The sequence below is a fragment of the Akebia trifoliata genome, chromosome 12 (genome assembly GCF_017979445.1).
Source record: "Akebia trifoliata isolate Shusen 1 chromosome 12, ASM1797944v1, whole genome shotgun sequence".
Lineage (NCBI taxonomy): Eukaryota > Viridiplantae > Streptophyta > Magnoliopsida > Ranunculales > Lardizabalaceae > Akebia > Akebia trifoliata.
In genome coordinates this window covers 25,542,946-25,561,969 of record NC_141386.1, presented here as the reverse complement: position 1 = coordinate 25,561,969, position 19,024 = coordinate 25,542,946, and the positions used below count along the sequence as shown (strand labels likewise).

The following is a 19,024-nucleotide window of genomic DNA, read 5'->3' as shown; positions in this document are numbered from 1 at the left end:
TCAGGCTCCAAAAATTTCAACCTGTTAAATCCGAGTGTAACAATGTCCAACGCAGCACGCTAGTATATTTTAGTTGAATACAAAATAAATATATGAATTTATAACAAATATATGATAAACAAAAAGTAAATCTATCACCTGATGAAAAACATTATCAAATGGTTCTAAAAACAACAAGAAAGTCAATCCACACTTAAGGCCGATAGGGGTATAATAGAGCTAAGTCTAGGTATTAGGTATAACTCACCTCTTTAGGACTCTATAACTTCCTGGCCTCCCATCGACAATAACTTGAAATTTGGAGGCGACAACTCAACACTGTAAGCTGTATTCTTAGTGATTATTCTCAATTCATGATTGGATATGCACATTAAGCATTCAAAACATAAGAGACATGGATGAAGAAAAGCTGCATGGGCTAGTACCAGCCAAGCATGCTTAAATGAATTACTACCCTGTAAATAAACCAGGCTTGCTCTTAACACATAGCATCTATAATTCAAGATATACAGAATAAATTTAAAACTAACAAATGGAAAAGAAAATAAAAACATGAAATCTTAAAGAGGAAGGACTAGAAAGATTTATACAACACTGTAAATTCTTGCAAGTGAATATGTCACAAGTCTGCCATCAAAAGGAGCAAACCATTTCCCGTACGTCTGTTCCAAGAAATAAAGAACAAAATTAAAGCCCAGCAGAAGGGGAAAAATTCAAGATCCACGACTAGAAATAATATTGAACCAATAAACTGAAATAAAAGAAAGAAAAAGGCTTACTTCTTAAAAGGACAGATTGATCTCGTAATTTGAAGCTATTTCATACTTTGAATGCCCTTTTTAACTTACGGTCTATTTTCTTCTCCAATTCTTTCTACACAACATTGACAAGAACCTTGACATTTCCATTAACAATTCCTCTTTTCGGTACTTATAATGGGTTTTAAATATGATGAGTAGATCTTTCTTCTTCTTTTTACCCGAGAGGGGGAAATATCTCATGTTGATCAACATAAAATGGTCTCTGAACAATGAATCATTTTCTGTCATCACTCTTAATCGGTATCCGTAATGAGAATTCGGACTCCTTTCGTGGAGTACCACTCTTTGTCTTCTCATTTTCTGCTTCCTTCAGTGCTCTCTTCTTTTCAAGCTCAAGCTGCTTACAGTTCTCCTCGTGGGCTCGCCCAAACATTCTCACAAAGTTGATGAGAGTAGAAACAACTGTGCATTAGACATTCAAAAGAAAATAAACATCGAAGACCTTCATACTCAAAAGAAATTCCAGATGGATTGCTAGCCCCGAAAAACACAGTCTAGGGTATTTGACAGTGAATAGGATAACATTGCACAAGTTATGTAGAAGAAAGATGTAAAGTAACCACAAGACAAACAAAACTGAAGTTCAAGTAAAAAATAAAAAATAAACAAAGTTGCTTAAACTTTTAAGGTTTCACAACTCACTGAATATCAATCTCACACAAGATTTATAATCAGTGATATTATTGACTAGTAATTAGCTATGAGAGGTCTTTAGGAACTCGATAATGTGAGAATATACACTTAATTAGGGACTAGGGTACAAATAATGCAGTTTTGAAGGAAGGAAGACATCAAAGTTTCATTTATAGAGCTTTGATCATAGGTTTCTTATCAGGACTTTCATGTGATGGGTATGAAATAGAGAGTTGGTCTCCTTAAATCCATCCTATGATGAGACCAGGGAAAATGATGTAAATCTCAAACAGAAGGACGAAGAATATACCTCAGCTGACCATCATAATATGAGCACAGGAATAGATAGAGATCTGCAAGTGTAGGGTAAGAAATGGAGGTCAGGAACTCTACTACTCCAGTAGGAAAAGTCATTAATCCCATCAATTCTTCATCTTTTTGAGGTAAAGGTCAAGACTCAGTTAGGAGATTCAAGGACCTATTTCATTACAGTGTTTCGATGCAGAGTCGAATGTGTGTAGACGTACTAGAGAGGGGAAATTAATTGGTGATCAATTAAGGTGAAAATAATTTTTTGGAATGTCTGGGTTTGGTCAATAGGGATCAGAGGATTGTGGTCAAGTGCATTATTAAAAACAGAAATTTAGTTTAAAAAAATTATTAAAAAGTATAATCCTAACCTAGTGGGGCTTCAGGAAATGGAAATAGGAAAAATGGGAAAATCGGTGTCCTATAAGTTTGATCCGCAATAGTTGGTACAATTAGTGGTGTTAAAATCTTACAATTTACCATTTGAATCCTATAATTAACAAATCCATACTTCTTTTTTTTTTGATAAGTATAATATATTGAATCAGAAAAAAGATATAAGGAGGCCAAGAAAGCCTCGTAAAGAGCAACGAAAAGAAAACTACAACATCAATGATTACAAAAAGAGTTCCATCTAAACACAAAATCATCAAAAGTAATTCCCAAGAATTCTATGTTCTGCTTGGACCAAAGATATAAAAGACCTAAGATCTCCAAGAAACTTGCATGAGTACTAGTAGTCTTATTGTTGAACACCCTGTTATTTCTCTCGTTCCAAATTCCCCAAGCAATAGCCGCCGGAAGCAAATCCCACAAGAACCGTTTTTTGGTATGAAAAGCATTACTAATCCATTCTTCTAACAATAAAGAGAACTTCTAAGGGAATACCCAATTAATACGGAAAAGCCCAAGGAAAGTTGACCAAATATTGTAAGAAAATGAACAATGAATTAAAATATGATCAACCGACTCTCCTTCCCTCATACAAAGGGGACAACAATTAAGAGTGATCCACCCCCAAATAATCAAATTATCCAACGTAAGAATCCTACCACGGGACGCTAACCAAAGAAAGAAGAAAATTTTAGAGGGAACTGACTTGGACCAAATGATGGGTCCCGAGAGGGAACACTCAACAAAAGGAGTGAGCCACTTATGGAAAGACCTGACAGAGAATCTCTTATCCTTCGCCCTTATCCATTCCCACTTATCCTGTTCACTATCGTTAAGATGGAATGTATTCAAGAGATCAAGGATAGATGCCACCTCGGTTAGCTCCCAATCATTAAAGTTTCTCCTGAACCCCAAATCCCAAGTAGGACTGGACTCACTGCGAATTAAACATTGCTGAATTGAGCGATTCTTCTTTATAGAACAGGCGTACAAAGATGGGAATTGAGTAGCAAGAGGCAACGAGTCGTACCATCTATTTTCCCAAAATCTGATTTTGTCCCCTAAACCAGCTTTGTACCTAATCCCTTTTTCAAAAGCATCTCTCACTTTAAGCACCCCTTTCCAAATACTACACCCATACGCATATTTAGCCTCTCCGCTATACCAGCCTAGCCTCTTCTCACCATACTTAGCCTTAATAATCCTCCTCCACAGACTGCCCCTCTCCTCCCCAAACCTGCAAAGCCATTTGCCTAGGAGTGCTCTATTAGCTAATCTAAGCCCCCTTATGCCCAACCCCCCGTTCTTCTTAGGCTTATAACTCACTTTCCATTTAACCAAATGATACCTCCTGCTTCCGTTCTTATCATTCCATAAGAAATTCCTCATGAGCCTCTCCAATCTCATTTCGACCGACCTTGGGAGCGTAAACAGCGAGAGAAAATAAACCAGGATACTCGTTAATGTGCTTTTTATTAAGGTTACTTTCCCTCCTTTCGACAGATAATTGGCCTTCCACATACTCAACCTTTTCTCCAATCTCTCTATCACACCATCCCAAATTTTGGCACTATTGTAGGGAGCTCCCAATGGTAAGCCCAAATAGGATGTGGGCAAGGAATCATACCCACCCCCCAATGTTGTGGCCATCAAGTGGATATCATTCACCTCTCCTACCCCGAACAACTTACTCTTCTGCAGATTAATATGCAGACCTGACATAGCCTCAAAACAGCACAATAATACAAGAAGCACCCTCACCTGGTCCCTCGAGTGGTCCAAAAAAATTAGTGTATCGTCTATAAATTGTAAATGCGAAATCATAGGCCCATCGTTCACTTTAAAACCCAAGAGCTTACCTAACTCGACTGCTCTTCTAAACAATCTACCCAGAGCTTCAGCTATAATAAGAAACAAGAAAGGGGATAGTGGATCCCCTTGCCTCAACCCTCTCGACCCCTTGAAGAAACCAGCTGGACTCTCGTTGACAAGAATTGAGTACGACACCGTTGTAACACATTTCATAATCCACACCTTACCAAAACCCATCCTCCCCATCATGTACTCTAAGAAATCCCAACTTACATGATCGTAAGCCTTTTGTAAGTCGATTTTCCCTATCATCCCCTCTTTCTTGTTCTTAAGCCTAGAATCAAGACATTCGTTTGCCATCAACACACTATCTAGAATCTGTCTTCTCCTAATAAAAGCCCCTTGTTCCTCTCCAATAAGACTAGGGAGGACCGTTTTCAACCTTGACGCAAGCACTTTGGATATAATCTTATAAACCGAGCTAACCAAGCTAATGGGTCTGAAATCTCCTAGTTTGTTCGCCCCGGCTTTCTTGAGAATCAATGCCACAAAAGTACTATTAAGACTATAATTCAGGCACTTCTTATCTTGCAATTCCTTGATGACCTCCATGAAGTCTTTTGAGACGATGTCCCAACAATGTTTGAAGAACTCCATGTTGAATCCATCCGGCCCCGGCGCCTTATCCCCACTCATCGAGAAAAGAGCTGATCTAACTACCTCCTCCCCTATTTGTCTTTCCAACCACACCCTCTCCTCCTAATTCAAGCACTTGAAATCTAAATTATCCGGTCGCAATCTTAAGAGTTCCTTTTCCTCATACAAATCTTTATAAAATCTCACCACCCCTTCCCTAATTTCCCCTTCTCCTATCACCATGATATCCTCGATGTAGAGTTTATCAATCTGATTACTTCTTCTATGGAAATTGACGAATTTGTGAAAAAATTTTGTATTGTTATCCCCTTCTTTCAACCATTTGACCCTCGACTTATGTTTCCAACTAATTTCCTCCATCAACGCCACTCATTGGAAATCTTATTTCAACTCCGTCCTTTTGCTTCTTTCATCCAAGCTCAAATTCCTATCTTCCTCTTTTTTGTCCAAGGATTTTATATCTATCAAAATCTCTCTTTTTTTCATTTCAATTCTTCCCAGGACCTCTTTATTCCATATCTTTAACTTGTCTTTCAAGAATTTGAGCTTCTTCTTGAACACGCAACCCAGATTGCCTATAGATGGGCACTCATTCCACCAGTTTCTGACAAGCTCTAAGAAGTTTGGTTGCACCAGCCACATGTTTTCAAATCTGAAGGGGAGATGATGTTGTCTAAGGTAACCTGCTTCTAGAAAGATAGGCGTATGGTCAGAGACAGGGCTAGGATTAGCCAACTAAATAACATTTTGAAACTTATCATCCCAAGCACCGTCCACCAGAAACATGTCTAGTCTAGACATCCTAGAGTTACCTTGGTTGTTAAACCACGTGAATCGTCTACCCAGAAGAGGGAAATCCATTAAGGCGTGTCTACCTATGAATTCATTAAAATTTCTCATCCCCTTAGATATATTCGATCCCCTATTCTTCTCGTGAGTAAATCTGATGACATTAAAATCCCCACCCAAGACCCAAGGCTTATCCTAGTATCCCGCAACGTCTTCAAGTTCCTCCCAAAATTGTGTTCTTTCCCTATTAATGATTGGGCCATAAATCCCAGAAAACACCCACTGAAAATCTTCATCCCTCTTCCTGCACGTAATAGAAATCGAGAAGGCCCCTACTAAGTTGTCTGTCACTTGGATCCACTCTTTATTCCACATCATAAGAATCCCCCCAGCTGAACCTATGGCCGGGAGAGCTATCCAATCAATGTCTCTCCCAAATTTTTCATCACAATTAGCTAATTTCGATTCCTGTAGTGTGACAATGAGAGGATTTTTACTTCGAATAAAAGCTTTCACTGCCGCCCTTTTTCTCCTATCTCCCCACCCCCTGACATTCCAAGACAAAATCCTGAGCGACATTGGACACCTAATAACGACCCAACACTAAGCTCACCAACCTATCTCTCCTCCAAATCAACCAATGCCTTATCCACTCTTGGTTTACTTAAAGTCCTTGTCATCTCCAAGGGGGCGACCACCACCAACTCATTATTCTCACCATCCCTATAACTTCTGATTTCCTGGTTATTCTCATATTCTAACTGCTCCAACTTCTCCTCAATTCCATACGCTTGATTGATGCGTTTGAGTTCCTCTTCCAAACTAGTTCTATCTCGCCGATCCCCGACAGCCACCCTCAAAATCAAGGAGGACTCACTATCCTCTATCTTTGGAACTAAACCAAACTCTTCTGCCACACTCAGAGCATTACTAACCAACCATTCCACCGTCTCCATCTCTATCCTAATTACCCCTTCCTCCTGAGTTTCTTTGATCAGCTCCCCCATGTCTCTGTCTGCCCAATTTCCATCCTTATACACCTCTGTTCGATCAGCAGCTTCCACCTCCAAAGTTTTCTAAGTCGAGAATAATGGTACCAGAGCTAACTGACTGCCATCTATCCTGTTCTCCTTCCTGCCTTCCGCCTCTCGGACAAGTTCACAGGATTGAAGGGAATTAACAGGGACTGAAGAATGCCGAGACGTGTACTCAATGACAACACCACTAGGACCAAACAACGGAACATGCATAGAAATAAACAATGACGCTAACGCAGAACACTTAAGACCAATATATCGGGAATACTCACCAGAGCACAAGAAAAGTACATGAGGGATGGATAATGAATTAGTAAAGACTTTCACAAATAAGGTTCCAGTGTTCCTATGTTCTTCGACTGTACTACTTGGGGGTTCTGAAATTATCGAATTAACCCCAAAAGATTAGATTCTTTGTATGAACACCTTTAGCTTTTTTGTTTTTTCTAAACCATAAAAGAAAATGGCGGGTAGTTTTACTATTTAATTGATATAACCTTACAAATGTGACAAGAAATGCGTCCACCCATGAAATTTGAGAAGTTGATATTGATTGTCCTAATTGTTTAAGTGATGATACATGATTGATTTTTCTCGGGAGAACATTCCTTTGTGTAACCATGAGTTTCGAACAGTGTCTCCATAGTGCATAATGTGACTGCCAAATAAATTGTCTTAGTCATTATTTGCAATTATTTTTAAGAGAACCTTTTTCAATATATGATGAGGTATGCATATTACATAGTTTTTAATGTAATCATATTATTTTAACACACAGAAAACTCTTTATGAACCTTGCAATCCAATGATTTGAATCCCAATTTAAATCAAATCCTACTCCATATGACTTTCCTATCTGATTTGACTCTGACAACATTGGATTCAACTTTAAATATCTCCCTTATTGTTTTATATCATTACCACAATACTCCTCCGTTAATTTAGCAATTTCTTAAAAATAATGTTCAACGTAACTGCTCACAGACCTTTGAATTAGCATGCCATAAGCAATTGAGTTGACAAGGAAAATCCGTACAAGATGACAAAACCTAATCAGATACATTGGAAAAGGTTGAAACAAAACCAATAGCTTTGCTCCTCTCCAAAGATGAAATATAATCCAGAATTCAAAGGAACCAAGGACTTTCCGAGAAGAATATAAGCAAAAAAGTAGTCTTCCAAAGTTTCTTAAGTGCACTCCACTACATTTAAGGACTCCAACCAAAAGTCCTTGTTCAGATAAGTAGCCTGACTATAAAGAAATCCACTCCAATGAATCCCACATGTTCTCCACTATAAACCCTTCTTTTAAAATAAAGTCCAATATTATAAAAAAATAAAATAAAAGGAATAATGAGAGAATTGGATAACTGTCCAAAGATAAACATCATAACATAATAATGTACTTGTAGAATGTTGCCACTCACCATGCAGAACATAGAAATGCAAGTGGATCAATGAAAATTGAACTGAAGTAAAAGAATTCATCATCTTAGGAGAAACACGAGAGGATTCCAAAGTTTCTAAATCAATTAATCCATTGCACCCAGTTAACTAAATTGATCAATGCATCCAAAGAAGTAACCATCCTATACTTATTTATTTATTTGTTAGCCTTAACTAGGATCTCAACAAACCCAAAATGCACAAAGGTTAACAACAACAATAGCAACAAATTAAAAAAGAAAGGTCAAGTTAATATTAGTAGTGAATGCAACAAGAAACTAGGTTTAATTTTAGTTTTTTTCCTGATTTTTCTTAATAATATTGGAACAAGAAAGAAGATGCTAGGGTACAAACGGCAACGATCATGTTGAACCAATCCATCGTATAGGCATTCAGAAGTAGAATAGTGTGCAAAAGGATAACAAACCAGTTTAAAAGGCCTGTTTCTATGGTTCCAAATCAACATATTACTATTAATTCATCAAAATTAATAGGAATGGCAATACCTTGTTCAAATGGGCAACGAGCAGGATCTTCTCCAAAATAAAGTGCCAAAGCATCTGCATTTCTACCCTGAAAAAGATTCAATTCAAGAAACATGTTAACTTAAACACCTATTTTGCAAACATGCCACAAATGTATATAATGTTAATGGAAAGTTAAATACATACCACCCCAGCGTACAACAATGCCAATGACCTCACTTCGGCTTCAGCAACAACAAGAAATTCCTTCAAAGTCTGAATAATAATATGATAATAATTAGAAAGGAAGATAAACTCTTCATTTTTGAAGTGAAAAATACAAACATATAACATAGATAAATTTAATATAACATTCATGAACATCATCATCAAGCCTTGCACCAAACAAAACCATTCTAAATAATATTAAAATTCAGTGGTAATCTCTAAAATGAGAAACTTGTAATGAAGCCTTTATTAATTCATTATTGCATGTCCGGACTCCACAGGAAGCTTGTCCAATAAAAGAGACAGATTAAGTGTTGAGTATACGTATCATCTTCATCACAGCCTAATACCAACATATTTGAGGTTGGGTACCCAATTCCTGTTAGCCTTTCCAACTTATTGTTGGTCATATCTTTCATTAAAGCCTGCTTTTCAAAACTTTTGTTTCTTTTTTTTTATTGATTAAGATAAATTTATTGATAAGAAAAAGGGAAAAACAACGGGGGGGGCGAGGGGACCAACCCAAAATAACAAGGAAACAAAGAAGAAGAAAAGAAACAAAAGAAAACATTCAAAAAAACTAACCCAACGTCAAATTACAGACCCTTTCTCATCTAACAATAAAATCTTCAAAAAAAAAAAAACCCCTTTGAACTCCTCGAAAAGTTTACTCTTAAGAGAATAAGAACGCCAAAATAGATAGAATCAAGTCTTCGACATCTGATACTCTTCCCTCAAAAAATACGACTATTGCTTTCTTTCCAAGTACCCCAACAAATCGCAAATGGGGTTGAGCACCAAAGGATCTTCTTGGAAAGCAAGAAAGAGCCTCCCCAAGCAAGCCAAAGTTCAAAGAGCGACTTGACCGAAAGTGGTAGGCAACCCACTATACCAAAAAGAGACAAAATGCGACCAAATCTGACGAGCAACCCGACAATAAAGGAACAAATGATCTGAACTTTCTGCACAAGAACTACACAAAACAACACTGATTAGGAGAGATGAAGCCTCTTCTAATTAGTTGGTCCAATGTTGGTAATCTCCCCAAGGCCTCTAGCCATATAAAAGTCGAAACCTTTGAGGGCACCTTCCCACCCCAAACTAACACAAGGAGAAGTCCGCAAAGCTCCCTATAGCAATGGTGTGGTACAACGATTTGATCGAAACTCTCCCAACCCTTACGCCATCCCACAACCTACGATCTCCAAATCAACCTCCATATGAGTATTCCCCGCCAAATTTAACAATCGCCCCAACCTCTCTAGTTCCCAATTGTTGAATGCCCTCCTAAACCCAAAATCCCAATTTGTTTCCCCATTCTCAATGCTTCTGAAAAGAGAAATTGCTTGGCCTTTCTTCAAAGACACCTCGAAAAGGTCCGAGAAATGTTCCTTAAGCGGACCATCCCACACACCAATCCTCCCAAAATCTCACCTTATTCCATCTCCCAACCTTGAACTTAATTTTTCTCCTTAATAATGGAAAGTGTCTTAAGATGCCTTTCCACACCCAACTTTGAGGACACTTTCAAAACTTTTCTCACCGCCTAAGTTCTCATCTTTACTGACTTTCCTCTCATTCTCTTAAAACCCTTAATTAGCGAGAGAGTACTCCTCACTAGCGTTAGCAATCGGTTCAAAAACATGTTGCTGATAAATCCGTCTTTACATAGAACATATGAATCCACAGCCTATGGTACTTCAGAGGGTATTTTAGAACCCCCCCCCCCCCTTCGTAAAATTAGTGATATTAGATTCATTGATGTAGTGGAAACGTGTGAATCAATAGATTCGATAGGAATTAAGATATTGTGTTCAATAGAACACACAAAATCAATTTGAATCAATCAATGCAATTGATAAACCAACAATAGCTTGAAAAAAAAAAAAGCATAAAGCTAAAAAGTAATTGAGAGAAAAGATAATTAAATTGATATATTTCTAATTGGTTGAATTTCGTTTTTTAAAGCTCCTTATATAGATAACTTCATCATAACTTAGAAAACATTCCAAAATACTAAAAAGTAACTTTCTTAACCTATTTATAACATAATACTAACTATCCAAGCCTATTAAAATTCAATTTGAACACTTCTAAGCACTTCTAATTGTAACCTAAATAATAAAAACGAATTTTAAAACAAATTAGAAACTAACAAGGAATTATACTCCTAAAATAACGATGAAATATAAATCCTACTAGAACTAGAAAATAGAAAGAAATCTTACTAGAATTAGGAAACTACTTAAGATTCCAACTAGTACTGTAGATGTCCTACATCATTTACCCCATTGGAAAATGCAAGATTAGGTTCCCCCCACTTGACCATAGGTCAACGTTGTTTTTTCTTCATGATTTAACAGTTAAATTTTGATTTAGTGATTTAAGTATTTAAAAAGCATTTAGAAAAACTCAAAACTCAAGAAAACGCAACGTTGACTTATGGTCAAGGGGGTAAGCCTAATCTTGCATTTTGCAAGGGGGTAAACCTAATATCACCAATTATACAGGGGGGGTGTTTCTAAAATACCCTCAGAAGCATGATTAATCTAGTTCTAGTAGAGAACATGAGCTTCCAAAAACATTGCAGAAAAATTCATTAAGATGAATCAATGAGAAATGTACAGCTTGAGATTTCCTCATGGTTATTATAGGTGGTTAAAGAAATGTCTGTCATCTTGGAGTGTTAACTAGTATACGATTAACCATTTCTGAACATGTATTATTAGGCTTCCAGTTTATCCTTTGGACCTAACTACGAATCAGGCTGGATTCAGGGACCCTAGCAATCAAATTTCTAGTTGACACCTGCCCTAATACCTAAAAATCTGATAGAGCCCAGTCAATTTGGCCAAAATCAGTTCATTTTTAAAACAAGATTATTTATCATTTAGGATTGACTATTTAAACAAGGGGACCAAAGCCATTGACACCCGGCACATCACATGTATGCCTTGACATATGGCTTGATTACTTGGTTCATACAACGTTGATTCAGTCGAATCTTGAGAGGCTCTACTTAGCTTGCAGAGATTTCTAGGCCATCTGTAGCAGGAGTTCGCTGATATAAGCAAGTTATATGACTGACATCAGTAGGCTATTGCCTAGAAGAATGAGCAAGGATGGCATCTGATTCGTTTAAATTTTTGGTCATTGGTGAGCTAAGTTTAAGAAATTTTATTTAATTATAACGTGCTTCAAGAGTTTTATGCATCTTTCTTGCAGTTTGGTGCATTTTTTAAGTTTCGTTTCTTAAATCTTGAGCTTTTTAGTTATTTTCCATAGTTACTTGAATACCCAAAAATGGCCTGAATCTGTGGGTAAGTCTTCACTACTTCGTTGGACATTTTGCAGTCATGACTATCCTTTTTCTTGTTATAGATCGTGTAGATGAGAGGACAATTTGAATTTTGAATTACTGTACAGTGGCTTCGGATCTTTAAAGGATCCTTTGGATTTGGATGATCATACCATTCTCGAGCAACATTTTTTTCCTTTGACATAAACTGGAGTTCGCCTCTTTGGGGTTAAGGTGGGTAAAAATGGAAAAATAATAAAGTTGGAGGGGTATTATTAAAAAATCTTTGAGATTAAGGGGGTAAAAGAGGAAAAATAATGGGACACAGGCATCCTTCTTTGGGGTTAGAGGGGTAAAAGAGGAAAGATGGTAAAGTTAGAGGGGATTCCATTGAAAAAGGGTGTAAAAGAAGAAAGATAAAAAATTGAAGGGATGTTCTTGAAAAATGTGGGAGGGGGGTAGGAGGGAGAAGAGAAAATGCTAGGGTAGTGTGGACCCCACTCCACTGTAGATGGAGTGGGGCGTTCATCCATCACAAAATTGTAGTAGAGTAGGGCCCACTATTAGGTGTTATTATTATATATATAGAGAGAGAGAGAAATTGCAATCTACTTCCATTGCAACCTTAAATACTATCATCTAAAACACGTCTAGACAGTCCAATTATGCTAAGTTCAGAGTTTTCACATGTAATAAAAAGAACTGCCCGCCATGCCCTTGAAAAGCTGCAACCAACAAAAGATAATCGTGGACAAAATTATCCACACACAAGAAAGTATAACTAGATGAGTATGAAGTACCTTGCGAAAAATGTGTGATACAGGACCATCATTTTCAGAGGCGGTCAATTCCTGTTCAACTTTCTCTAATCCTTTGCTAATGGCTTGCATCTCCTCTGCCAAGTATTTCAATTGTATCTGTATCGAAATTATCATTTTTAATAAGCAAATGCCAGATGTATAATCAAGAAATGTAATAAAATGATACCCCACCTAAATCAAACATAGATACCTTTGATGCAACTTCTAAGCTCACAAGGTCTTTCTGAAAATCGAGAAGCTCTGGTAGCTTATCAGCAATCACCTACAGATTGTCAAACAGAAAAACAGATGAAATCTTTCTGTACAGAGATATATTAAAGTCCAAGCAAGAAAACACATATAGAAACAGGAGATCACTCCAATGGTAGGCAGACACCACAATACAAAATCTCTATACGAACCACTTTGTAAGCTTAACAGTCCACCACCATACCGCTAGCCAATCTTGGGAAACAAGGAAAAAAAATTTGCTCAACGATGATGCCAAGTACCAGATCTTTTTGATGACGTGAATAATCCACTGAGTACCCCTGGATACTAACTGTATACCAACAACTAGTGTTGCTTGAATCACCTTCAACCTCCAGCTTATAAAATTTGAGGCCTTGAACTATTTCAAGTCTTCAAGAAGAGCAATGGTAGTTAGGTTATAAATGCCAGCTGCATCTTTCAAACATTGGGCTTCTTTTAGATCATGTTAGAGGATCTTGTTGATGGGGATATCAGAGCATCATCCCTTAGGTATTAATAAAGAGGAGGAAACCACTAGTTTCCTTGTAGATAGATGATCGCTACGCACAAAGCTTGAACACCCTACATGCAAAACCTACAAAAGGCTCCACATTGGAGGGTGCATGTGGGTTGCATTTGAATCGAGGAGGAACTATTGGACTGCATACGAATGACCTACACATGGCCCATAGCTTTAGAATACTTGGGGCGGGTGGAGGGAACTTTTATAGTGGGCTATTTTTCTGTTTTTTAATTATTAGGATGTCAGCCCAAGAAGACATTTTTTTTAATTAATAAGTGGACCATTTACATAAGTTATTATGAATTTTAATATTTCGAGAAATTCACTATTTTTGGAAAATTACTATTTTGGGTAAGCAAGTACCTATTAAGATTTCTCTATTATTTAAACAATGTTTTGGGAGTTTTAAAGGACTTACTACGATTGAATAAAGAAGTTTTCTAATAGAAATTGCTTTTATGGCTCTGAAATGTTGAGGCATTTAGCTTGGTGAACAAGGTAACCACCAAAATTCCTTCATCCACTCCTTGGTTTGAAGGTAAGATCTGAATTTTTTCTTCTTCTTCTCTTTCTATCCAATCCACCTTCTTGTCCAACCCAAACCAATCCCTAATCCTTAATCCTAGATCAAATCCTTATTTAATCCTTCCCTAAACCATCCCTACCTATTGTCCAACAATTTACAAAAACTCTAGCCTAACTGAACCTCTATAAAAAATAAAAAATAAAACCTTTGAATCATATTATTCCTCATGCCCAATAATTTCTAATCACCCTAGTTCAAACCAATCTAATCTAAACCTATCTTAAACCCTATTTTTCATTAATTTAACCCTAAACTCAACCTTATGCATGCTGATTTTTTCATATCTTCCTAAATATTGTTGGATAAATACCCTAGACTAGTTGAAAGTTATATCTTCCATAAGACTCCTCAATTTAATATTTTAGATCTAGCCAGTGGGACTAAAACATTGCTTAGAATTATATGATAGTTATTTATTAGAATTCTATTATTTTCTATGGTAAAATCTAGTAGTTTATGATAGTTATTGTTCTTGGTAATTCCATCTTAATCTCATAACCAACATCTTAATTTCATAATCATACACCACATTTGACATCAGAGGATGGTATTGCTCAAGGTTTCTTTTTCTCTTCTTTTCTTTTTTCTTTTTTCTTTTTTTCTTTTTTTGAACTTGTGTGGATCTTTGTGTGTGGCTCAATAGTTGTGATTAGAAATCTCTTGTATGTGAGTACAAGTCTTCCACAAATTGCCAAACGCCAGTAGAGTGTTTTAGACTTGTCTCTAACTATTAAATTAGGCTACAATAGATCTAAGTCTAGAGGAAGGCAGGAAATTCCGGGCACCCTCTCATAGTATGTGAATTAAAATGAAATGTATTATAAAGTTTTAGGATGCCATTGAGTCTTAGGTTGTAGATGTCCACTCGTAGTGTTAAGAGTGACCACCCCGACATGGACCTAGCGTAGCTTATCCAAGCAATAGCATCCCTTTCTAAGTGCATAGTTGTAAATACCATCGAGGTCAATGCTCACTTGATTGTTTTGCAGTCTGCCCTACTGAATGATCATAATGTCTTTAGATGACACTGAGTTCCGTATTGTGGGCCGAGGTAGAGGTCGAGGTTTAGATTCAAGTCTAAGTCAAGGAAGAGGACGAGGTAGACAACCTCCAACACAGTGAGGTGAGTTTTGGGATCCTTTTAACCCAAATGATAGTTATTCGTAGCATCAAGATTGACGCCCCGAACTTTGATCATTGAAGAACCAAAGGCCTTTCTTGATTTGTTATCAAGCATGGATGACCATTTTAGGTCAATGGGTGAAGTTTGCCAAGATCAAATTGGTGGGTCAAACCAAACTCTATTGGACTAACGTTGAATATAGAATTGAGAGAGTGGACGGTATCCCGTCGTCCGTTGGACTGGGATGAAAGAGATGCTCAAGAGAGGCTTTTAGACCAGTGGTAATCCCTTCACTAGGAATGTATGACTGCTAATGAATACATCGGAAAATTGAGCGATACATAAAAGTATAAAACCATAATTCATAAGGAGAATTACGTCCCTATGGAAGCAGAACCTATTTCAAGAATCAACTACCAAGAATAAATTCTAGTAATTCACTTATTGTTAGAGAAATCAAAGGGAACAGAGTAGCTAGTGGATGTTCTAGAAGAAATGATCAGTTATAATGTTTCAATGGTGAAGAAATTGGACATTTTCAAAGCAAATGTCCCTCAATAACTTCAACAAAGCGTTATTGGCAGAGGAGATAGAGGAAAATGGCCCGCGGGAGTTTGATTAAGAAGTTTATGAGCGCACAGGAGGAGCTAGGGATTGTGAGGACACTAAAGATCTCCTTAGGTGACAAACTTACCTGCTGCAGTTGTTAGGTGTGTGCTACCTAAAAGAAAATGGTATTGGCGAAGGGCTTCCATCTTCCACACCTAAATCAAGTGTGGTTATAAGAATTGCAAATTAATTATTGAAAGTGGGACTAGCACAAATGGTGTAGCCTTCTCTACTATTTCCTATTTAGGATTGAAGCTAGTAGCTCACCCTCAACGATACCGAGTTGTGTTTGATAAATTATCTATTTATGTTGCCTAGAGGTCGTGATGACCTCCCTGTCTGTCGTATCTTTGATCTTCATTCCCTGACTGTAAGTATTTTGTTAGATGTCAGGATGTCCATTTTTTTTAATAGCTGGTTGTCTTTTGATTATATGTATATTGTCCTTCGAGACATACTTGATTTCTTATTTCCACCAGACTCTGATAATGACTTCTTTTTGTTACCATTATGACATGACACTAACCATTCATATATGATAGTACCACTTATGTTTTAGCTAAGATTCTTGTGATACGACTTGTCAGCTTGTAGAATAATCAATTCTCTCTATAGTACCCTTTGTTAAGTAAATGAATTTTCTCTATTTCGAAAGAGGGTCTTTGAGTCGCATCGACTATCGATACATACCTTGTGAATCATGGGAGACCCAAAGCGTGGTATCTAGACTGATAGTTTATGAGTATTGACAGGTCTCTCCCCGCATATCTCGAGGTTTATGCTCAAGTCCCAAGATTTCGGAAGAGGTCAAGCACCCCAATCATGTCGAACTGACCCATTTTTTGGTGCGACACCCAATCCATGAGGAAATTAAATACAAGATGTTAGAGTGGAACATCCAAGGAAATCCAAAATCTTGAGAAAGTGGGCCAATTGTACTTAGCCACCTTGAAATGGATGAAAACATGATTAAACCATCCTCCATTAAGAATAGAGAAAATGTAGTGCAAATTGCCTTATTCCTTTTCTATTTGGAAGTAATAATCTATTCAAAATTAGATTAGTATTGAAGTACAATATGGAAATTTATTCTCCATTGAAAATAGAACAAATTGTGTTACACGACAACATTTTTATTTTGTACACAGTTTGTCCCAATTAAAAGGCCAGTGGACTTGATATTGTATTTATAAGGCAACCTAATAGGAAAACTTGACAGCAGCTAACTAAATGAAGTCGCACCTTACAAAGATAATGCATGAGAGTCATCTTGTTATTGCGGGCACGTGTATCAGTTAGTTTGAGGAGGCTGTCCAACCTAAATCCAATAGCAGAACCTGCAGGCATTGTATTATTAAATTATTCAAAGGATAAAGAAAGCATGAATAGGACTGATAGAGCAATAAACATATACAAGCAAATGTTAGTTCTGACAGACTCTGTGCACACGGAAAAAATGGCAAGTGATAATAAAATATTTGCAGGTAATGGGTTGGGTACTAAACTACTAATTATCGAAAGACAAGCATCATCTCCATGCTAGTGTCCAACAAATTTGGAGCTGCCAATAATTGAAAGATGGAGAACAACAAACACCAAGAGACATGAAAAAAAGGATTGAAAATGTGATCACACTTTCAAAAAAAATAAAAAAAGAGGTGGGGGGAATGAATCCAAATCGAGTTAAAGACCACAAAATCCTTTCTGTACAAAAGGCTGCCAAGTTTGGAATAAGTGGAAGACGGCATGTGAAACACAAAGATATATTTCAAAAAAGAGAAAATGTGATCGTCCTTTCAAAACAAAAGGGCAATGAATGAGTAAGTGGTTTGCAGATTCACCACTTGTTTTGCATAGGAAGCAAAAATTGACCATCATGGCACCTCTTGCAATCAGATTATCCAATTAGAATCCTACCCAAAGATGTTGTCTAATAAGTGGAAAAAAATCTTAGATGATACCTTATAGCCCCAGATAGAATGTCCGAAAAAGATGCGAAGACGCTGCATCAATTAATGAATAGAAAGATTTTATCCAAAATGTTTTATCATGACTACAAGCCCATAGTATTCAATCCTCCAGTGAGAGGTAAACCAAAACCTAAGAAATACAATACATGAGATACTTTGGACCTCCCAATCATTGAATCCTCACCAAAATCCATGATGCCACAACAGCTGAGGCCCAAATAGAACCATGAAGTCTGCAACAAGTATATTCCTTTTGTCGGATAGGACGAATAATGAAGGAAACTACAATCGCAAAGATGAAACCCCACGCCAAAAATCTACCCAGAATCTCATTATATTTGTTAGAGAATAAGATGCATTGTATTAAGATGCATGAGATACATTGTATCAGTGTTAGTGTATCTCATCACAAATGGAAGGTTGTGATGAAGGATATTCTAGAATATATATTGATATTTAGAATATATCAATTGGGATATTCTAGAATATTTATATTAAGTAGTTTTCATATATCTTGGTTGATGTAATGTCTATAAATACCTTATTGGGGCTTGTGTAATATTCATCCAAGAATTCTCAATAAAATCATATTTCTACATGGTATTCAAAACTCAAGCTCCACTGAGCACATCGATCTTGGTGCACCGTTCTTCAGCGATGGCTCCACCGCCATCGTCAAACCTTAATCATTTTATTTACGTTATTAGTATTTTTTTTAATAAAAATACCATCTTTCTCTATGTTCCGAACCTAAATATCTTTATTTTCTTCTTTGCTGTTATTTTAGGTTTTTTTTTCCAATAAAAATCATAACTTCTTCAATATCTCTACAAATCTCCCAATTTCACATATTCATATTACACGATCTCATTTTTTTTTCCTATATAAAATCTCTCCAAGGAGAGTTCTTTCATTTAAATGGCACAATCCTACATTTTATGCTTCTGGGAGAGATCATGACAGATCTGGTCTAATAAGCCACCGGTTCTAACAGACTCAAAAAGAGCGGGATGCGACAGTGATGGACTTCATAGACAAACGATGACCATCAGCAAGCACGATTGGCCCTTCGACAATCAATGAACATATCCATGGGTAAGATCAAGCAATTATTCAACAAAATCAATTGCATATTCCTTTTTCAAAGGACCATGCAATTGCGGGAGGATGTTAGAGAATAAGATGCACTGTATTAAGATGCATGAGATACATTGTATCATTGTTAAGTGTATCTCATCACAAATGGAAGGTTGTGATGAAGGATATTCTAGAAT

General features: G+C 36.9%; 1 protein-coding gene across 3 annotated transcripts in view; it reads right to left on the bottom strand.

Moving 5' to 3' along the window:
- Positions 1–399: 399 nt before the first annotated feature.
- LOC147389162 (actin-binding FH2 (formin 2) family protein) overlaps positions 400–19,024 on the bottom strand; it is a 30,874-nt gene continuing 12,249 nt past the window's right edge. Inside the window, exons 12-18 of one of the 3 annotated variants that reach the window (XM_086419013.1) lie at positions 17,023–17,117; positions 12,899–12,970; positions 12,688–12,804; positions 8,569–8,637; positions 8,404–8,470; positions 780–1,223; positions 400–662 (exon numbers count right to left, since the gene is read on the bottom strand). In XM_086419013.1, coding sequence (XP_086275139.1) covers positions 1,036–1,223; positions 8,404–8,470; positions 8,569–8,637; positions 12,688–12,804; positions 12,899–12,970; positions 17,023–17,117 — 608 coding nt within the window. In that variant the 3' untranslated portion in view covers positions 400–662; positions 780–1,035. Of the gene's footprint in view, positions 663–779; positions 1,224–1,292; positions 1,808–8,403; positions 8,471–8,568; positions 8,638–12,687; positions 12,805–12,898; positions 12,971–16,470; positions 16,611–17,022; positions 17,118–19,024 lie in introns of those variants that run through there. The other 2 variants (XM_086419014.1, XM_086419015.1) reach the window with 2 other exon arrangements.